Source organism: Nannobrachium achirus, assembly GCF_963921795.1.
Source record: "Nannobrachium achirus genome assembly, chromosome: 11".
NCBI lineage: Eukaryota > Metazoa > Chordata > Actinopteri > Myctophiformes > Myctophidae > Nannobrachium > Nannobrachium achirus.
This window is the reverse complement of record NC_137820.1, coordinates 42,272,777-42,296,421: the sequence shown is the minus strand read 5'-3', so window position 1 is coordinate 42,296,421 and position 23,645 is coordinate 42,272,777. Positions and strand designations below refer to the sequence as shown.

General features: G+C 42.4%; 1 protein-coding gene across 1 annotated transcript in view; it reads left to right on the top strand.

Annotated features, from left to right (window-relative positions):
• The window catches only part of ptprz1a (protein tyrosine phosphatase receptor type Z1a), a 102,619-nt gene that overhangs the window by 20,792 nt on the left and 58,182 nt on the right, over window positions 1-23,645 (top strand). Inside the window, exon 2 of the mRNA XM_080736421.1 lies at window positions 15,586-15,657. Within this exon, the coding sequence (XP_080592547.1) occupies window positions 15,586-15,657 (72 nt within the window). The remainder of the gene's footprint in view (window positions 1-15,585; window positions 15,658-23,645) is intronic.

The following is a 23,645-nucleotide window of genomic DNA, read 5'->3' as shown; positions in this document are numbered from 1 at the left end:
TCAAAAGTTGAAGATTTACAAGCTCAAAACGCTGAGTGTTTTGAGTGTGTTCATGTGCACGACATGTACACGCACGCTCCACAATCCTCTCTCTAGCTCTTCTCTCTCTCTCTCTCTCTCTCTCTCTCTCTCTCTCTCTCTCTCTCTCTCTCTCTCTCTCTCTCTCTCTCTCTCTCTCTATCTCTCTTCATATTTGTCCGTATCTTTCTCGTTACTGAACCGGCAGCTAAACTAAAATGCCTAATTTATGCTCTGTCGTACGGCAGTGTCGCTGACCACACACACGGCCGATCTATAAGTTCACACTGCGTCTTGGACGCCACGTGGTGTGAGCTTGTAGATCACACACCGCTGTGACGACAAGGTATAATTCTTCCCGTCTTATCAGCCCTATACAGTGAAGCTGTTGTGGGGGTTCGTTCCAGGACACAGATTACAAAGCAATTAAAAGTGGGACATGGTACTCTTTCCACTCTCCATTCCCATGCCGGCCTGCATGGTCGTCACACACTTCCACGTTCCACCTCCGCCCCCCGGGGGCCTGCAGCGATGTGCCCGTGTCCCCACTCCACCCGGGCATTGACAGACACTGTCCAGACCCACTTTCACTGCCAGAATGCCACCATGCATAGTAGAATATAACAGTATAGCAACAGACACGTCTCAAATGTCCTTATTCATGTTCTCACTTTCATTTTACAGTATTATGAATTCTTAGTAAAGAAGAAAATACATGCATAATTGCAAAATAAGTGTCAGTAGGCTATGTGTCATCTTCACAAGGGCGAATTGTTGTTTGTTCTGGATTAAGAGTTGTTTCCTGCAGTTACTTCTTGACTAAACAAACCAATGCAGGCCAGCACAGTCATATGAGCAAAGGATTCTGCAAATATACAGTAGCTCAAGTTCAAGCTCAAGTTAAACTAGATTTAATTTCACTGTCACACGTTGTCTATTTCCTCTTTTATTATTAACTCCGGCCTTGAAGTGCTTTCATGGTTTCTTTCTTGGATTTTCTTAGATTCAACCACCTCCTTTTAGGGAGGAGGAATGTCACTCTTAAAAAGCCTGCTGTTTAGCCACTTCCTTCCCATGTATGGTTAAACGGCTAGGGATTCTTTGAGTCCGTCTGATGATGCATTGCTTCATATGAACACCTTGCACCCCAGAGGCTGTCTTTTCTTGAAGTAGTGAGTTTAATTTGGCGAGAGTGTCTGCAGAGAGTGTAGTAGTACATCACATCCCCCCTATGTGCAGATTCTGAGCAGTTGTTCTCTAGGGCTTAAAAGTAGACATCATTTGTCTAATGCAGTGTAGCACTCAAGCATTCTGTTGACAGCCTATAGGATTTAGGGCACATACTGTATATACTGTTTATACATATAAATATTATCACGTTGAATTTGTGTCTGTCTGGCTGTTTTCCCTTTGACCCATTAAGATGAGGCAGATTCTACAGATCTAGCCATCTAACCAGTAGTTCTCACACTTTCAAGATTGTTCAAAAACAGTATATCGTCACTGTCGGGCAGAAACCTTGTATCTCCAAGTTTAAAATGTGTACATTTTTTCGCAAAGTAAAGCCCTGCTTCATCATAGAAGGCCGTCGCACCAAGGTAGTGAAAACAGCAGATCTACAAGCACACAACGCCTCGCGGTGTGATGTGTTGTGTGCTTGTAGATTGGCTGTTTTCACTAGTTTAAATCATTTTCAAAATGATAAATGCAAAACAAAGAGTTTTGGACATACAAGGTTTCCACCCGACAACGACGATATGTACTTTGCCCAAATATGGAGACAACTGATGTCTTAGTACTGACGTGACATCATGGATGACTGATATCATAGACTGGCCACACTGTTTCAGGTGGAAATATACAGTATGTTGTGTCTATATCACCCATAACCATGGCAATGCTAGTAGGCTATAGTCGTTGGTCTGGGAAAACCTTGCAAACTTCAGTTTCTGTTATTTGCAAGGATCATGTGATCCTTGGTTCCATGACACAAATTCCAATTCCACAGCACCATTTGAAAACTATATGGCAAAAAGGTGAAAATGGTTCTAAACTCAGAAAAAAGGAGAAAAGGTTTTCATTTAACTGTATAGATACAGTACATCAGTGATTCCTTAACTGGGAGTCAGGACCCCCAGTTAAATGATGTTATATGATGATGCCTCTATTTCACATGACATGACGGATCCTCACCATTCTCTGCTGGTGGACCAGACCTCATTGAACTGATTCTCCAGCTGTTCAGTCACTTTATTGCCAGCTTAAAGCAGCAGTTCAAGCCTATTCATGGAGCTAATATAAGCATGACACTATACTGATCTCAGATCAGCAGCTGGATACACAGCAGTGTATATTGCAGCTGTCATGTCTCCATAATCTAACCTTTGTGTGTTTGTTTTTCATTTATTAACGCCCTACTTGATCATACCACAGCGTCACACAAAAGCATCAAAAGTAGGAGATCTGCGAGCTTGTTCGCGCCGCGTTTTGAGCTTGTAGATCTGTTACTTTTGCTGTTTTTGAATTTTAATCCTGAAAAGTAACAGTTTTGGACGTATGAGGTTTCCACCCGACAGAGACGATATGAGCCAAAAATCCCCTCAGTGAGAGTGGATGTATGGGTGAACTATGTCTTTTATATTGATGGTAATCCATGCACAGGAAGGCGTGGCTCCTGGGATTTTCCTTGATATTCTGTTTGAACCTGGGATTAATGAAGGGATTGTGCCAAAGGGACCTATTACATAAAATGATATAGATATTATGATGGGGATGGCAGTCTATTGAGTGGCAGCTGGGGGCATCATGCATGGCTCACTGCAGCTGGCACCTTCCTGCAGGCATGACTTTTATAGTAAATCAATTTTGAATTATGTGTAGTGTCACTAGTGTGCCAAATCTATTCTAATTATCTGTAAACGTGTTCTATCCTCTGTAATGGCATAGGAGGGGGGAAGTAATTTCGTTTGTTTGGTTGTTCTCAGGTGTTGCACTATGAAAATAGCAGATCTACAAGCTCACACGCTGCGACGCATTGTGTGCTTGTAGACGTGCTACTTTCAGCTGTGTTTGCAAAGGGTTTGCAAATCAGGCATTACAACCCCTTATTAAACGGCTTGGTTTAATGCTTGATTCTGTTTGGTCAATCGCTGAAATCAGCGGTGTGTTATTTCTTGATAACCGCTGCGCTCTATAACAGACCGATGCCTAATCAAAGGCTCGAAGCACCTGCTGCACTTTGTGAATTTTATCCAACATGACAGCCATGTAAACAAACACACAGTGTCATTTACAACTAAATGTTGCTCTCAAGAATGTTTTTAAACATATTTGAAACGAGAAATGGATGATGCAGTAACAGAAAATGGAATCTATTTGACCAAAACTCCCTTGTTTTCCAAGGTGCCCAGCGTAACACTTATGGAATACTTTCACTACTGTAAGCAAGGAAATACTGTTTTGTTTTTAGTTTTGAGTAATTTTTAATTTTGTATTAAGTAGCCGTGTAATAAGCGGGATAACGTCTGGCTCAGCGGTCGTTATCGAGAAATAAAAATCCCTTCAGGCTTATAGCCACCTCCGCTTCGCGTCAGCCTGTCGGGATTTGTATTTCTCGATAACGGCCACTGAAAACTAATTACATTTTTCTCAAAGGATTTTTGTTTTTACATTGTGGATAATCTAGTGTTTTCAGTAACAATCCTAGTTTACAGAAGTTCTCAAAACGATTTTAAGTAGAAAAACAAAACATAAAATAACATAAAGGCCTGCCAAAACACATTTTTGTTGACAAAATCAACGGTAGATATAGTCGACTAAAACTAGACTAAAAAATGTCAGATGACTAAAATATGACAAAAACAAAGTCACATTTTATTCAAAAGACTATGACTGAAACTAAATGAAAATTTGCAGTCAAAATTTAGCACTGATCCCAGATCAGGGGGTACAGCCATGCCCATCCCCCTTCAGGCAACCGCTTCCCCCTGGCATAAGGGGGTAGTAGCTAGGAAGAGAAGGAGAGGAGGGGGGGGGTCACACATTCTGGCACGGGGCACCATTCTCACCCCCTACCCCGCTGGCTGGCCCAGGCTCTCCCAGGGCCCCAGTTAATCCTCTTATTCACCAGCAGACTGGGGAGACGCACGGCTCACAGACCAGCACCCCTTCTTTTTTTAACCCATTTAGAACGGGTCGGGTACACTTATTTTATGCTTTAACTATTGAAAAATAGCAGATATACAAGCTCACAGCGCGGCACCGAGTGCCGCGCTGCGATCTTGTAGATCTGCTATTTTTTTTTTTTATCACGAAAATTTGAATTTTGACCCGATTCTATAAGTGTCTTTTGAATCCTTCTAAGGTTTTTGGAAAACCCCTATGTTTCTATGTCAGCAATCTGGCCAGCCATCGTCAAAGAAAAGGTACTTTTCACTTAACTGGAGCTCAGTTAGTCTGTTCTTGAGAGACTACTACAGTATGTCAGTGGTTCTCAAACCTTTTCATGTGAAGGACCCCCAAAATGATATTTATTTGGCCACAGACCCCCATCTCAAAATATTTAGTTCCAGGGACCTCCCAGAAGCAACATTTGAGTTACAAATGTTCACTTTAAAAATACATAATTATATTCAAAGATTTGCTCAAACTTTCACGACTTTTCAAAAATAGCAGATCTACAAGCTCACAGCGCGGCACTCGGTGCCGTGCTGTGAGCTTGTATATCTGCTATTTTTCAATAGCTAAAGCATTCAATAATCCTAGGCCTAAATGGGTTAATGCATACTATACACCATACAGACAAGGCTGGCCACTCTTGAGTGAATAAACACACTATCACAGTTTGTGAAGCCTTTCACTCCCATCTAGACGCTGAGCAAGCAAGGAGCATAGAATCCTTTCTAACACACTCAGGACATTTAAAGCACGGCTCTGGGCATCGCAGGTTCTTCTCTCCTGGCTGAGATGAATGCATTTGGCTGCTTCAACGTTATCCACACATGAACACTAGCGGCGTTATTCCGGGCCGAACATTATAAGCGGAAATGGCAGGTCTATAAGCTCGGAAACAACGCAACATGAGCTTCGGGATAGGGAGGAATATTTGCGGACCTGAATTAATGGTAACAATTACTAATGAAACTGCCAACATCACTTAAATCCCAATCCGTTATGTATTTTTCGGCTTCTTTGCGTTTCTTCAAACCGAGACGCCACTGTGCTCGCTTTCATTTTCACATTCACATTGCATCACCGCCACGAGAACAGACCTACTGTTTGTGTGTGCCTGGTTGCCATAGCAACGGCACAATGTTTGATTCCACAACCATACGTGCCAGTTTGGTGAGAAGATTAGGTGGGGGGAGTAAAGTTATCTGAAGGGGGCGGGTCTTTACATGAGTGGTGGTGGGTGGGTGTCTTAAACTCTTATAACAGATGCCCAATGGTCAGGTGATAATAATGACTTCAGGCCTGGGCACAGAGGCTCAGTGTAGCCTGACAGCGTGTCGCGGGTTTGCGTCCCGATCCCGACGGCCTTTGCTGCATGTCACTCCCCATCTCTCTCCCCCATTTCCTGCTAGCCTATACTGTCTAGCCCTCTCAATAAAGGCATAAAAGCAAAAATAAATATCTTTAAGATAATATGACTTCAATCAACATGACCATTATTTCAAGGTGTCCTACTGTCCTTATTGTTTTAGCTCAGGTGTCCTGCTGTCTCCATAATATCATATGGAGAGTGGTCTATTTTCTCTTCCCACACATATTATATTATTGCCTACTGGTGGCACCTCTGTGAAGCTATAGGTTTTACTTATGTGGCATCTTCCTTGCATGTTCAAATAAAGCTGTCATTGATTATTAATGAGTGGTGTACTGTACATCGAGACGGTTGTGAGCTTTCAACCTCTTCAGTGTTTCATTTCCAAACAAACGACAGGTGACTCCTCAAAGTCAGGAGTCACTGCCCCCTTTGCTCCGGAACAGTAGCCTGGTAAAACCAACCCTGGTTGTCTGAATTCACATTATCATGTGTCTTCTGCAGGCCGTTCTCCACCAAGCGCTGGGTGGACGTTTTGTAGAAACCAAAATGTGTAGGGCCAATCACAGGGACCTGAGCGCAGATGCTGATTGGCTCTTCCGCGGGACTAGAAGAACAGAACATGCTGTAGATGTTGGAGTTTAGTTTTAATGGTTTTACTTACATTTGTATTTTTATTTTCATGTCATTAGACAAAAAAAAAAAACTAAGCTGAAACTGCATTCGCTCCCTTTTAGTTTATATATGTGTCCCTGAAATATGCCCATACTCAAGAAATAAAAATGTCACGTTTAACTTAGATATATGTGTCTGAGCGGCAGGTGTGTTCTTTGTAGTCGATGCAGACAATAGAGCTCTGAGTCAACTCGTCTGTCGTCTATTATCACAGTCACTGGTGTGGTCTGTAACTCAAGCTCAGAGTGTGTTTGATGTATCTGTGTGTGTGTGAGAGAGAGTAATTGTTTGTCCACGTCCACTATTCACACAAGGGCCACACGGGCCAACAAGAGGGGAGAGACCTTGGGCGCTTGCTGCACAGACCTGGCAGTAAAAAAAGCCACCACATGCTAATTAAGTGAAACTGAACCGACTTGTCATTCAGACAATCAGACGATCAAAGGCACGGCATGTGTCAGACACAGACACGATTATCTGTCTGGCATCTCCTATGTGGAACCACCAGCTCAGCTCAGTGGCCTTGTGGTTAGAGTGTCCTGTCCGCCCTGAGATTGGGACGTCTGTGTTTCTATTCCCTGTCATAGACTATAAAGGACTATAAAAATGGGACCCAATGCCTTCCGGGCACTCAGTGTAAAGGGTTGGATTGGTTGTAGCCAGGTCCTTGTGACATACTGGCGTCATGTCCAGGGGGATAACTTGTAGCCTACATCAAGCTGCCTCACGCTATATTATTACAATCCAATCCAACTTTCTTCATGAAGCACATTTGATAACAACAGAGTGACCTGCTATACACTACAGTCAATACATTGGCATGTTAAAACACAAAGCAGTAAAAATACAGAACAAACAGATTCAGCTCTCAAACTGTGACTTAAGATGTTGTCCCGCAAGCGGAAATCCCTTTCCACAGCAATGTACTGATCATACAACAACAACAACAGCAGCAACAGCACACTACCAGTGTTGCCTACTCTCGTGAGAGGAATAAGCCAACCCACCTCCAAAAACAAGCCAAATCTTGCAAGAGAAATAAGCCAAAACAAGCCCAAAACGTCCTAATTTCCCCCCGCAACTCTGGAAAACAAAAACAAGCCAACAATTCAACAGCAATAACAACACAAAATGACAGACAGCAGTACAGTACACACTCAGCGACGCCTGTTGTTTAAGGCAGCTATGACTGCAGGTATTGTCACTTGTCAGGGCTTTGCACAGTGTGAGCCCTTTTCTTCCAATGTTCTGTAACGCCCGGAACGGCGGGGTATTACAGGGTAAGGTGGTGATTGAGTGGGTGTGTGGGATGGGATGGGATGGCCTGTCCTATTGAGATTGCAATGCGTGCGATGCCTTTGTTGTTTGGTTAGTTCCATGAGGTTGGGTGTGTGGGGAGACCAATTATCCTGGCAGCAGTGTTGTTATAGACGTGTGAGTTTTGCCCAGTTAGTTATTTATACATTTATTTGAGAGGGACAGTGCATATTAATGAACACGCACATACAATGCCGTGTAAATACCAGGTGGATAGTTCAGCAGAATTAAGATGATACAAACCCGGAAGAAAAGTTCCTACGAATAGTTTCGCTGTTTTCCCCCTTGCTGGTACCAAAAAAATGATGTATTTTTGCTGAACTTTAGATTTTTTATTTTATTACCTTAATAAACATTGTCATAAATACTTTATGGTTCCAGTCGCAAGTTTAAAGTCTGAAAATGTTGAAGACCCCTGCTTTAAACCCATTCTGAGCTGAGGCCAATTCTACAAATGTCTTTTAAATCCTAACAGTTTTCTGAAAAACTCATGTTGCTACCGTATATGAGTGGTGCTCAAACGTTTTCATGTCAAGGACCCCAAAAATGTATTTGGCCGTGGACCCCCTTCTCAAAATATGTTGTTCCAGGGACCCCCAGAAGTGAAGATTTGGTCTGCATCACAGCATATAATCCTGGTAGAAATCAGGCAGACTATGATCACTGTTCCGGGGAAGAGTATTCGACGACCTCGGATGATAATCCTTTGTTGGCACTAAACACAGACTGAGGCGGTGCACTTCACTACACTCAACATTAACACACACTCACGCACGTGCACGCACACACACACACACACACACACACACACACACACACACACACACACACACACACGCACACACACACACATGCTCACACGTGCACGCACACACTGTAATTGAATCCCGTTGATCCGCCTGGCCGGTTCACTGACAGGTGTTTCATGCCAGGGATAATGTTTACACTGTATTAGTTTCCATTTCCACTTTAAAAGATAGGGCCTTAAGTTGCATCCTTTTACTGCCAACCACAACTACTGTCTGAGACTGGTGGAGTGGCCCTCAGATTGATAACAAACCATTTGTTCATTTGCAAGCATGATATCGTCGCTGTCGGGCAGAAACCTCTTATCTCCATATTTTCGTTTTGTAAATTAACGCCCAACTTGACCCTACTACAGCGTAACAAAAAAGTATCCAAAAGTAGCAGATCTGTAAGCTCGAAACGTGCCATAAAGCGATGTGTTTTGAGCTTGTAGATCTGCTAATTTAGCCATTTTTGAATTTGAATCCTGAAAAATAACAGTTTTGGACATGAGGTTTCCACTCGACAGAGACAAAAGGCCTACAGCTGAATTGCTAACGTTAGCAGTGGCACTACTGTAGAAAGTCATACATTCTTACTGGTTTATTATCTGTTGACAGTGATGACTGTCTGATGTAGAAGTCAGTGTGGTGGGTAATGACCCATCTGAGATTCTATGTTTTGAAAGGATTCTTATTTGATTATAGCCCAACCAATACTGGATTGTTGAATCTAATAACAACATTAGTGAGTTAAACATAATCAGCCAATTCTTGTGTGTGTGTGTGTGTGTGTGTGTGTGTGTGTGTGTGTGTGTGTGTGTGTGTGTGTGTGTGTGTGTGTGTGTGTGTGTGTGTGTGTGTGTGTGTGTGTGTGTGTGTGTGTGTGTGTGTGTGTGTGTGCGTGCGTGCGTGCGTGCGTGCGTGCGCGCGCGCGTGCGTGCGTGCGTGCGTGTGAGTTTGTCTAGCTATACTTATGGGGACTAAACGCATGTTCACACGGTCCCCACAAGGGTTAGGTTTAGAGTTAGGGTTAGGGGTTAGGTTTAGGGATAGAGGTTAGGGTAAGGCCACAGGACTTGCATAAAAATGAATGGAAGTCTATGTAATGTACCCATGTAAATATATATATATAGTTGTGTGTGTGTGTGTGTGTGTGTGTGTGTGTGTGTGTGTGTGTGTGTGTGTGTGTGTGTGCGCGTGTGTGTGTGTGTGTGTGTGTGTGTGTGTGTGTGTCCGTGCTCGTGTGTGTGTGCGTGCATGAATGTGTGATTGCGTGCATGCGCGTGCGTGCGTGCATGCACATGCATCGTGTGTGTGTACAGTATATGACGAGAAAGGAAGATGGAGAGAGAATCTGCAAGGACAAAATGTAAAATATGTTATCTTATTTGAAGGCGGCAGATTGATGCAGTCTAGAAATAAGTTCAGCACTTTAATCAATTTTTATGCTGATTTGATCTCTGGACTGAGCTAACAAACACAAGTTCTAACCTAATAATGCCCTTCATTTCTGAAGACATTCCATACATTTCTGAGTTCACTGTAACTGCTTGTCATCTTTGCTGATGTTCACCAGTAGACATGCACTCAAACCAGTCGATTACCCTGAACAGTGTTAACACATCTCTGCTAACACCCTCTCCGCTTGTGATGAAAAAAAAGACTTGAACTTCCAACCCCTGGCCCTTTTAGCAAGAGGTCGCGGCCTTAGCGGGACCTCAGTGTTAGTGGGACATGATTCAACAGAGTGAACAGCTCCATCAGATGGAAGAGAATGAAAACAAAAAAAGCCAAGGAAAATAAACTATTTGTCATTTGCTTCTGGGTACCTTGTATTGTTCCTTTATTATGGGGGTCTTCGATGTTTCTCAGGCCAAGGACCCCTTAACTGAGAACGAAATGGAGCAGGGACCGCCACTACATAGTGTATAACATTGTTGCAGATTATACTTTTTCATAGATTTAATAGATGGCTTCATAGAATTGTTTGACAGCACTGTCATCAGTGTTTGTTGGTTTGTTTACACATGATCATTTCTTATCTATAAATATGTTGGATTCATGTTAATGTGTATTTTCAGACAGTTTTAGTCAACTTGACCTTTGTACTTGGTCTGCTCTCTTTCCCCCTCTACACCAACTCTCCGAAATAGACGCCTCGAAGCGTGAGGCATTGCGCGCTTGTAGAATTGGCTATTGTTGGCCTCACACAAAGATCACCATCACACAAAGATCTGGCAGACCCCCTGTAGTTACTCTGAGAACCCCCTAGGTGTCCTGGACCCCCATGTTGAAGACCTGTGCTCTACTGGCATCTTGGTGTGAGACTTGCAAGTCATGTAAGTCAGTAAGTAAGTAGGTCGTAGTGGCTTATTGTCTGTATCAGCTGAGCAGTGAGAGCATCTCCTTTACAAAGGTGCCAGACCCCTGGGAGATGGATTACTGATGGAGTGCCACACCTACCATGGTTTCCCAGTATACCGCACAACACGTCTTAGGTATCCAAGCCATGCTACTCATACTGTCTGAGTTCCCTGGCATCAAACCCAGAACTGTGTGGCCCCAAGGGGCGAGAGCTCTGCTGACTGAGCTACTCAAGATAAAGGCATGTCATCATGACTATAAAGCTAACTGCAGTTACTGTACTGAATCACGTTCGGTTGCAAAGGCAATGCAGTGGGGTTCAAACGAGGCAGACATTCACAATGTCATACATGTCAATTAAAAAGTCAATTTAAAAAGTCCCAGTTAAAATGTGGCTCATTTGAATAGTTTGATATGTTTCATGATGTTATCACAGCATAGTTTAAGGTTCTCAGTTAGATGGCAGTGAGGTCATTAGCCTGTGAAAGTGGCTGCGTGTTGGTTGGTTGATTGATTGATTGATTGATTGAATACTCTGAAATGTAAACAGCACAAGGTGCAGTCAGACATTAAGGCTAAAAGGATAACACCAAAAGGTCCTGGGGACTTGTTTTCATTGTGGTCCTATGTAGTAAATTCATCAACATAGCATAAAAACAACACAATATAAAACACATTATGTCAAAAGGAGAAAAGGGGAAAATGTCAGCAGGGAATGTCACCTCCTTTCTATGGTGAAAATTGAGTTTACCTCCCCTCTCCTGATACTGTAGATGGATTTCCAGGCCTGTGATCCACATGTTTTAAGGGATGGTGTCAGGGCATTGCACACTTTGGTGGCAGAGCAGTTGAATGAGAATGTTCCCATGTTTGTTCTAGATGGGTGGTACCAGGTCGTTGTTCGCTCCCTCTGGTGTTGAGGCTGTGGCTGTACTTTGGAGAAGTAGTTTGTCAGACACACAGTGCACAGACTGCACACCCAACACACTGACCGAGAAACTGCTTTTTGGGATATTCTCTCTTTAGGTCGTCCTCAGACGAGCCTTCCATCGTCGCTTCCAGTCATCCCGGTTCTCCATACATCCGGCCAGCTCGCTGGTGCTTTGCGCTCCTGTGTCTGCCTTGAGTACATCCACATATGTTAGTGTGGGACGTCCTATTGAATGCATGTATTTGCTCTATGTAGAACTGCCTACAGTTGAATCTTTTCCCTGTTGAAAATGGTTGAATGTTGTGGTAAATAAAATATCCACAATTTCAGGATCACTTTACAGTACAACATATCGGCATGTCATAAAATTTGATATAATACATCACAAATCCAGCAGCTCTACAGGATTACTTTCTTGCTTAATTTAAATGGCAAGTCCTTAAGCCTCGGATAACTCTGCCCGCTTGCTTAGTGTGTTTACCACTAATAAACAGTTCATCCAGTGCTACAGTGAGTCAGCACCTGTTGTTTGTTATGTGTGATTGATTGTACAGTTGATCAATATATAATAGATCTGCTATTTTCAAAAGATTTTTAAAATGGGACATTCTGCATAATGAGTACTTTTACTTTTGGTACTTAAATACATTTTGATGCCAATACTTTTGTACTTTTACTCAAGTACTGTACATTTAGGATTCCAGACTTTTACTTGTAACAGAGTATTTTCTTCATTGCAGTATTGTTACTTTCACTTAAGTAAAAAATTTTAGTACACCACTGAGCAAACCTGCATGAAACTCATTTTGTTGCCTTTTTCAGGGTGCAATCACTGTATCAATTCTGGAAAACCTCTCATCTGATCAACCAGTATTGCCATGTCTGCCTATTGTAATCGACTTTAAATCGAAGTTCCTTATATTGGTTGTTGTGGGTTGTGGTTTTTTGGGCTTGTTTCTAAACTGTAGTTGGTTATTTGGGATTGTTTCCTAATGTCGTTTAAATCAGTTGTTCTCAAACATTTTCATGTTGTGTCAATATGTAATGGTCCACGTTTCCCCTATCTGAAAAACATTTGTGCCAGGGACTCCTGTACCAGATTTGTGTTGTTAAAATGATCTACATTCTACAAGCTTGTTGTACTCTTTCGGGCTTGTTTTCATAGAATGGGTTGCTCATTTCTGTCGTAGAATCTGGCAACACTGCACTCAACCCGAACCACATTTTCTTGGGTCCTCAGCAACCACACCGATGAACAGTGCTTGAGATACGTGTAGAACAGAGAGACAGAGATTCCTGGAATGTATAAATATCAGTTGAGCTAGTTACTCACATTTGATATGAACAATCGGAACGATCATTTGCACCGGTACACTGATGACTGGTAGATATGATTCTGACCAATGACGAAAAAAGAAAACAGATGTGGGAATATTTTATTAACCACTGATGCCCTATAAAGTTCTTCATATAAGAAATATAGAAAATAGCGGATCTACAAGTTCAACAAGAACTCATTGCATCACAATGCGGTTTGAAAAACACAATTTTTTTATGTAAAATATTCTCCCATCCCCTCAGCAAATTGTAGTCTGCTGAAACGTTGTTGCTGAATGACTCCACTACTGACTCACCATGTTGGTTAGTGTTTGATACATGAATGAGTAACAGATTCATGGCCGTTGCCTTGTCATTAAACACATTTGGGTTCCTTGGCTCTGCTCCAGTCTGGTTAGCCAGAGCCAAAGCCTGATCTTGCGCCAGATCGGGCGTTTTGTCGGCGCAGTGTGTACGAGCCCTTAATACAACACAACACAACAAGATAATATAACACAAAGGAATCAGATAGAAAAGTTGATCAGATAGAAATAAAGTCACAATGAGGATCAAAAGAGGCTCACATCCATCTTCCATTTAAAGGCAGGTGCTGAATTTCAAACTAGAAAACTTGGAGTAAAAAATAAAACAGTTTGCACAATGTTAGCTCCATTTTGCATATTTATTTTAGTACCAAAAATATAAAAGGGAGCTGCTACCGTGTGCAAACTTTTATTTTGTCTCATAGAAATGAAGGTAGACCGACAGTGTGCTAGACCGCTTAATGACAGGTACAGTATCTTTAAAGCAGTCCAAAATGTACAGAGTAGAGGCATAATAATAATAATATCCTGTATCTTTTTATAGTATTGTTTACAGCATGTGTCAAATGTGCGAAGGAAGCAGAAGGCATACTGTACATGATGAAAAAAGTCACTTCACATTCTATTTCACTATACTTACTGTACGTACATTGTGCAAGTAACATTTTGAGCAGCTGCTCAGGATTCTTTCGTTGTTTTGTTTTGTTATTTTTGTTCTGTTGTCTTAGTTTTCTTCCCCCCACAGCCACAGGGAAAAGACTAGTTTGTTGCCTTGAGCCCCGGGGCTGTGAGGCACCACCCCCAGCGCTTTCCATTTCACATCATCACAGGATGATGTTTGTGCTTCATCACTCTTCTTGCCCCCACTGAAGCACCCGTTGTAGTAATTGTCCTGCAGGCATGGGATAAGGCAGGGGTCTTCAATGTTTTCAGACCAAGGACCCCTTAGTTGAGAGACAGGAAGCAGGGACCCCCTTGCACAACTTTCCATATAGTTTCATTGTTTGACAGCACAATCATCATTGTATTTTGGATTCATGTCAATTTGTGTTTTCAGATACAACCACTCAATACATAACATGACATTTCACTCTGTACTTAGTCTGCTCTTTTTTCCCCTCTACACCAAACGTCTTTGCCGAAAATAACCGATCCACAACGCCTTGTGCTGCGAGGCGTTGTGAGCTTGTTGATCTGCTATTTTTGTCTAAAGTTCTCCGAATATGGACGCTAGGATTCAAGTGGTTAATATAAAAAAAGAGAAACAAAGTTTCTATCACACAAAGATTTGGAGGACCCCCTGTAGTAACTCTGAGGACCCCCTAGGGGTCCCGGACCCCCTGTTGAAGACCCTTGGGCTGCTCAGCCCACCTCACCACCTGCCAGAACACTGGCACATCCTGGGAAGAGGAGCTCTTTCCTTTGAGAGATGAGCCAGGCTTGTCAGAATGCTCTGAGTTGTGGAAGGATTTCTCTGAGACCTTGCATTTCTTCAGCTGCCTGAGTACTGGCTTTGCCTTGCTTCCACAGCCTCTGTGTGCAAACTCTGGTCCTGTATATTGCAGTAACAATGTGAGGGGTTGCACTGACCAAATGGACACTTTTTGATTGGCATTGCACTAGAAATACTGTTCCTACGAAACAGTGTGGGCTCGCGCATGGAACACCATGTATGGCCCAAAGATCTACCATTTGGCTTCTCCTCATTGGCTAAGGGCCCTGCCTTTGTATTGTCGGTAATTTTTTTGGAGGAGAATAACCTTGGTCTATAAAGTTTTGGTATAACATACTGATACCAGTAAGACTCCCTAATCGGGAGTTAAGCGACCGCCAGGTTGGGTGGAGAGATACCTTGAATCGTACTATATATTCTCTGACTTTTGTATCTAATTAGCTAAACTCCTACTTGTAAAGATAAGCATCGTTGGAATAGACTAGAGTCTTTGTTTTAGTTTTTCATGTGTGCATACCTGTGGTGTTTTATGTTGGTCACAACCATTAAATAGAGACTTGTTGGCATGACATACCAGCGGTCACAAAATCACGGCAAAGGCTTTAAAAGGTGTTTGTAACTGATGTAATCTGATCAAAACAGTAATGTGAATGTTGTATTTCTGTTTATCACTTGGTGTATGTATTTTATAAAAAAAAAAAAAGAAAAGAAAATGAAAATAATTGCAAATATGGACATAAAATGTGAAATAAGAAATGTAAACATTTTAAATCATTGCAATAAAAAATATTAAAAAAAAGAAAACAGTTATGATGAACGTGTTCTGATGAAAACCCCACATTTTCCTTTCATTGCAGCTCAAGTGGTAGGAAGTTATGGTTACCGGAATCAGCGCAAATTCTCAGAAGACATCGACTGGTCCTATGAAGGTATGTCAATGTGCAAAATCAATAGATGAATTCAATAGACCAGGGGTCTTCAATGTTTTTCAGCCCCTTATTGTTTAAAATGTTATTGCAGATTAAACTTTGCAGATTAAACAGTGATATTCATTTGTTAGGGTTAGGGTTAGGGTACATATTACATATTGGCTTCCCTATTAATTCATGCTAATGTTTATTTTCAGACATTATTTAACCACTTAAACTGTCAATACTTGACCTTTGTCTCTGTACTTGGTCTTGTCTTTTTCCCCTCTGCACCAAACCCCTTGCAAAAAATAGCTAAGCTGCAAGGGGTTGTAGATCTGCAATCTTTGGCTAATGTTCCCTTCAGAATAGGAATGCTAAGGTTCAAGTGGGTCCCGGACCCGCTGTTGAAGACCCCTGCGAGGGTTTTAGACTTCAAATCATTTGTCTTCAAACCACATTAATCAGGGGACGTACATTTTGCGAAAAGTAGCAATCTATAAGCTCACAGCATGTTGCAACACACCACAATGCGTCACACAACACATCATGTTGTGAGCTTGTAGATCTGCAATTTTTATAGATATTTTGTGTAAAGGGAAAGGGGCCTAGTATTAGAGAAGTTTCATTTTGGCAGTCCTTGATGGCTGATTTTACACTTGGTTGTACTACAAAATAGCAGATCTATAAGCTCACAACGGGTTGCAGTGTGGAGCGTTGTGAGCTTGTAGATCTGCTATTTTCAGAGCGCAACACCCATGCGCAACCAAACATAAAATGACTAAAAGTGTCAACATAATGTGTGTAGAATTCAGAAATACAGCAGCCATGTCTCACCTGTCTCTTTCATAACTGAAAACATCTTACGAATAAGGATGATAGGAGGCTGCAATATAAGAAGCCGGAGCTTTGTCTCAAGAGCAAATGTTCTTCTTTGATGTCATTTGCATTTTATGTTCTGACCTCATGGGCAAAGGCACAACAGGTGGTCAGTGGATGCACTTGAAGAGCACAGCTTTGATGTACAGCCGATAGACACTGTCCTCAAAGAAGCTATCATGTGAAGTTGTGTGTGTGAGTGTGTGTGTGTGTGTGTGTGTGTGTGTGTGTGTGTGTGCGTGTGTGCGTGTGTGCGTGTGCGTGTGTGCGTGTGTGCGTGTGTGCATGCGCGCATGTGGGCATGACGTGCATGTTTGCACTCCACTTCAAAGACTCAGTTGCCTCGTGCAGGTGATTCATAGTAGATCGGGTGCCTGAATCTAAGTGTGCGTGTGTGCGTGCCATCTATGCATGTATGTGTATGAGCGTGCGCCGTGCGTGCATGTATGCATGTAGTTTATGCTCTCATAAGACAAGACATTCACAGAAAATATATACAGTACAGCCATTGACACTAAGGCTTGCCCACCTGCCCCTGGCAGGTAAATAAAACCTTCAGGCAGGTGAAGTTTGCTTTCAGGTTGCCCGACCGGGCAAGTGCTCATTTGAGAGACGACGCAACCGTCTCGGAAGAGTATTTTGTTTATTTTATTTTATTTATGGCCATTGATAGTGCGGTTTTTGTCCATGCTTGTGCAGGGTAACAGAGGACCAGTCTGACTCATCATGGAAGCCACTAAACCCCATTAGACCGAACAGACTGCTCATGTGTTCATGTCATGTGACTTACAGTAGAACAAATTAGCATAATATGCAAGGCTCCAAGTTTTTCACTTTCATCTCACTATAAAGAAATACCATGGAATGCCCTTCCCTGACCTTGCTATGTCCACACATCCCCGTTTTTTTAAAGCTACCATCTGGGGAATGATGTTATGTTAACCAATCTGTATGGTCTACTCTAGACAGAGAATGTTAATATAGTTTTGTGGATGGTCTTCTTTCTCTTCCATTGAGATATGTAGACCCGGTTAAAGGCAAATCGCAGCCATAATCAAACGGTAACACAGATTATATAGAGACTGTCTGTGGCATTACTGCTACACAAAGGTTTCAAGTGAGTACTTTTACTTTTGGTACTTTTTTTGTCTTATGCTGTGGTTCTGCAAGAGGCCATAGCTGCATATTAGTGTGCCTAGAGATAATCTGGCAAACTGCTGGACAAATCAGAGCCAAACTGTTCAATACCAGTAAGCCAAACAAGCTCCTGCATTAGTTTCCACATAGACTTTGTTGTATACTTATTTGTATTTTTACCTTATTTTATTTTTATTTTTATAATGAAAGTCAATGGGATTTGACACTTAGATGTTCCACCATGCCGTTGTAGTTCAGACACCGTCTCTCTTTTGGGATAAGGAGACAGTGGAGGTAAAACTTATTTGTTGCTTTAATTGGTGCTGTATCTGCATGCGTTTTATGTGTGTGAGCAGTCAGTTATTTTAACACGTGCTGTTGCTGTCTGGTCATTACATTAAATCTGAACTGATCAGTGATTCAGTGTGTCTATTTGTGTCCGTCCGGCTCTAGTGTGTGTAATGCCTGATGTATGCTTGCACAGTATGGGACACGACAGCAAATAGACAATTTATAAGCTTATAATGTGTGTTATGAGCTCAGCTTATTAATCTGCCATCTCTGGTGACAACAGAGTATAAAGCAGGCTTGATGCACACGTCATACAAATTTAACTGCAACATAAATCTAAAACAAATTTAGAAATGTCTCCCTGGAAATGATTATTTTACTTAAACGCTTGGCTTCATGAATGCCTATTGAGAAGGGTGGTTGTTGACGGGGGATAAGGGTGGGGAGTAAAGATGCAGGAGAATGAATAATGTCCCATTTGAAAATATAATTTAGGAAAACACTCAAGCGTTTCGGCCTCCCTCTCCAGATTCATTTGAATCTATTCCAATTTTACCCCTTTGGGTCTCATGTTAGGATTTGCATCTGAATATGTTCTCCCCGAGCAAACGCATTTGATCTTCCATGAATTTTCGAAAGAAGTTCTGGCATGCTGGTTTGGCATTGTATGGAGAGAGCACCATCAACCCAAGAAATGGCTGGTAAACAGCGTTTGGTGCCCAGCTCAAATTCAGTTATTATGTCTTTTCTGTCCAACAGCAGATGGAAAGTCATTTCATAATGCATTCATGTATAACTTCTTGGTGTATTGGATTAGAAAGATCAAATTATCTACCTATCTGTCTGTCTGTCTGTCTGTCTGTCTGTCTGTCTGTCTGTCTGTCTGTCTGTCTGTCTGTCCGGCACTGTCTAGGAGCCCAGCCCTAGAGCCTGGTTCTGCTCGAAGTTTATTCCATAGATAGATAGATATTGTAGATCAGGGGTTTTCAAAGTGGGTGACGGGGCACCCTGGGGTGCCACGAAGGCAGTCCAGGGGTGCTACGAGATAATTTGATAATATTTGAAATTTATTTGGACATTTAGAAATATATTTAGTATCATTTTAAGTACAAAGTTAATGGCTATTATCTTGCTTTCCTCGAACATAATCGCTAAAATATGTTATAAATATAAAGTGCTGGGAGTGAAAATTAGGAATATAATAATGTAGGGGTGCCTCGGATGAAAATAATATTTATAGGGGTGCCCCGGGCAAAAAAGTTTGGGATCCCCTGCTGTAGATAGATAGATAGATAGATTTTGCCCTAAAATCACGAATATCACTACACAGCATGTCTACACTCATGTCATCAACATGGATCAGGAAGATTTTGGAAAAACAAGTTTTTGCCCTATTTGTGGAGATAAGCCACCTACGGTCGCTTATCTCCCGATTAGGGAGTCTTACTGGTCTACAATGTTTTTCATCAAATGCATGTGACGAGAGAGATGAAGTGAGTGCCAACAATAGCAGTGTTATCATCAATCAGCAGGACACACCTGTAGCAAACAAACACTCTAGTTTGACTTCTACAAGGACTTCTCTCATGTTTGACTTCGATTGGGTAGACTGAAAACGCACGAGGCAGGGAATCATGCATGGACTGTAAGGGGAAATCTTTAATTAATTGCCTCGATTTTACATCCTGTTTTTGAGTTTCTGCTTGGGGAAAATGTACATCCTTCTTGATTGAATTTGAATGTGATAAAGCATGACACAGTAGTAGGGCTGTCTTCGACTCAGGATTTATCAAGTCGATTCGAGTCGCGGGGGTTAATCCGACGCGTCGACGAATCGTTTATGTGTAAAAAAAAAAAAAAAAAAAAAGTTGTGCTTCAATGACTGGAGAGGAGGCGCGACCGCGACGCATTGATAGAGTACCGGTACAACAGCTGTTGTAAACCACTATGATTGGTGGATTCTCTGCTTTGAAAACTGCCTGGTTGTAATGATTGTATGCCTCTCCAAGGCTAAAGGAACAGGGCTAAAGCGCTAGCATGCTAACGATTTAGCCCTGTTCCTTCAGGAGGAAAAACAACACCAAAGTAGGCTAAAGGTAACAATAATGTAACATCACTGCGTCGATGCAGAGAAGGCACACGGCTGCATCACAATGCAAGCAAATTGTCATAATCTAAAACTTTTTAAGAAGTCCTCTACTCCACCGCAGTCCTCTGCCTTAGACCACCACCACAGAGCCACACTCAGCGAGTCAGCGGCAGTGAGTGAAAGTAAAAGCGCATCGCGCTGCTGCTTCTTGGTCAGCTTTAACAAGTAAAATAACAACAAGTCGACGCATTTCCTTTCAAAGCGGTTAGTTTCAAAATAAGAGCACCTTGTTATATGATCAAGGCAACTTTCAAGTCACGTGAACTGGTTTTATTTTTAAGTCTAGTTGCAAGCAGTAGGAAGTATGGACTAAATAGGAAGAACATGACAGTCCAGCGCTCTCACACAGCACCGGTGTGATAAAAAATAATATATTTTTGACGGCTCGACTCAAACAATTGGCGTCGATTCCGGGGGCTTAAAACGACGCGTCGATTCGTCGAATTTTTGAAGACACCCCTACACAGTAGTACTATAACTTGAGTTAAAGGAAAATCGCAGCCATAATCAAACGGTAACACAGATTATAGAGACTGTCTGTGGCATTACTGCTACACAGAGGTTTCAAGTAAGTGAGTAATGTTTATGCCTATACTTTTGTGCTTTTACTCAAGTAAATGTTGAATACAGGACTTTTACTTGTAACAAAGTATTTCTACATTTTGGTATTGATACTTCTACTTGAGTAATAAATGTGAGTACTTCTTCCACCACTGTTTATTTGTCAATTACTCATACAGGTACCAGTAGCGAAATGTTGTGTTATGTCAAAGTGCAACAGAAGCAGAAGTCACACAAAACAAAACTTGTCTATTTCACTTCTCTATGTACCGTACATTGTGCAAGTAACATTATTCAGAAGCTGCTCTGTTGTTTTAAAGTCGTTCTATTGTAGTTTTTTGTTATTTTTTGTCCTCATTCAGGGCTTTGACTGCCGCAGGCAGTAAAGTCACTGGGAGCCTTTAAGCCCTGGGCTGTGAGACATCTCACAGCCTCACCAGTGCTCTTCATTCTCCTTCTTTCCATCAACCACCTTTTTATCCTATTGTTTACTTTCATCGCCTCTTGGTCCTCCACCTCAGCCTGGAATCCAGACAGAGGCACTCGTTCAGCGTTTGTGTTTATTATTTGCTTCTCCGTCTGGCTATCATCCTGTTTGAGCTGAATTTCCAATCAGAAGCTGCGGCGTCCGGGTACCCTTCCCGATGGAAGGGTACACGGGCCAATTGTGTTCGTATATAAAGGTATAGACACTCAATCTGGGAGCCCTTGGAAATAGCAGCATTACCAAATCTGTGGTGCTATTTCTGAGTTAATTTCATTAAGCGTCCGGCGAAGCCAATGTGAAGCCAATGTGACCATGGCCATACAAACAGACAACAATTGACCAATGACAGTCCGGACAGACACAGGACAAACAGACAAAGCCAGATGTAGGAGCAGTTAGCAACGCTCGAAAATGCAGCGAATCAGTCTGGATTCCAGCTACCTCACCTCCTCCTATTCCCTTTTCTTTTCTTTTTTTAAATTGCTTTTATACCCCCCCTTATCTCCCCAATTGTAGTCGACATGACAATTAATTCCTCTCCACACACATTTCTGTGTTGCCACATCTGTTGTATCGTACCCCACTGGGACGTAGGGCGTCCGTCCTACTCCTCCTCCCATCCGATACTCCCTGCTGAGGGGTGCCGTCCCCCAGCCATGTGGTTCTCAACCTTTTCAGGCCGAGACCCCCAAAATAATCATATTTTAACAGGGCACTAAGAATTGAGGCATTACATTATGCACTGTACGGGTTCTATTGTGAAAATAGCAGATCTACATGCTCACAACGCCTCGCAGCTATTTTCACAATTTCTGCCTCTAATATTTGACAATTTGGCTTATATTCAATTTGTCATTTTAGATTAATAAGTCCTTAAATTGTCACTTTAGAAATGTGCAGATACCCTCTATGCACTTGATACTGTTGAGAGAGAAAACAATGTTGCACATTAAGTTAATCATCTGGGGACGCCCCAAAATAATATGGCGACCCCCCTTGGGGTCCCGACCCACAGGTTGAGAACCACTGCCCCAGCCCGTAGGATAACGTGCAGTGACAAACATCTCCCTCCTCCCCGCCCGTCTACCCTCCCCCGAACACGGGCCAATTGTGTTCGTATATAAAGGTATAGACACTCAATCTGGGAGCCCACCGTCAAAGAAAAGGGAAAAACAGCGCCATCTCTGTTTTGTTCCATTTGAGCAGCACTTCATCTGTTCTTGAAAGATTAATAGACGCTTGACAAAGCTGGACACACCACCGTGGATTCGAACCCTCATACTCATGATTTCCCCTCCCTCGTGGGGCAGCATAGCTGAATGGTTAGGGAGCCTGCCTGGGGAACCAGAGTCCCTGGTTGTTCCTGGTTCGATTCCAGGCCAGGGTAGCAATGTCGATGTGTGTCCCTGAGCAAGACTCTTAACCCCTAATTGCTCATGCGCTCCTTGTGGGTGAACCAGCTGGGTTGGGCTGAAAATACTGAATTTCCCCCTCGGGAGGAATTAGGTAACTATAGGTAATTACTATAGGTAATTATTATTTACCTAACTCATCAACTCCTTATCAACTGCCTCTCACCTTCCCTCCTGCTGGTCCTCCTCACCAAGGTTATGTAAAGAAGGAAAGGACATGTACCACAGCTGGCAGATTCACCCCACTGGGAGGCAAATTGGATGTTCAGTGGAATGTATTGAAGTCAATGAAGGGACGGACGGATGGACAAGCATAATAAACACTGTTTATGAATGATTTATATCAGCGGTCTTCGACAGGGGGTCTGGAACTGCTAGGGGGTCCTCAGAGTTACTACAAATTCTTGAGGGCTTAAGTGGTTAACTGTCTGAAAATAAACATTAACATGAGTCCAACACTAAACGACTTGACTGTGCTGTCAAACAAATGCTTATCTATGAAATCTATGAAAAACACAATTTTATACAATACTGTATGTAGTAGGGGGTCCCTGCTTCAGGTCTCTCTCAGCTAAGGGGTCCTTGGCCTGAAAAGAAAAAAAACAAGTGTCTTACCTCGTCGAACCCCCCTCCCCTCCCCTCCTCTCCTAGTTCTGTGGGCGTCACAACAAACAGAATGTGGGTGACACAGGCGGGAGGCTGTCACGCACAGCAGGGCAGTTGTGGGGCCGGAGGGCACAGACAGGCAGGCAGAAGGAGGGCATTGTTCACCAAACCGACTTTGCCCACTGTTAACGCCACCCCGATGATACCCCCGACCCCCTCGTCTGCCCTCCCCTGCCCCTACCCCTGCCCCTGCCGTCCTGCGCCAAAACATCCTCTGACCCTTACTGTCTGTTTGATGGCGTAATATGAGCACAAAACACAAATAACTGCTGTGACAAGTCTGGAACTACATACACATCACCTCATTTGTCATTTACATCCACAAAAATATATATAAAATTAAAAATATATGTTTTATTGTATTTTATCACTTCCATTTCTGATAAGATAGATACCTTTAGATACCTTTATTATCCCAAGGGGGAAA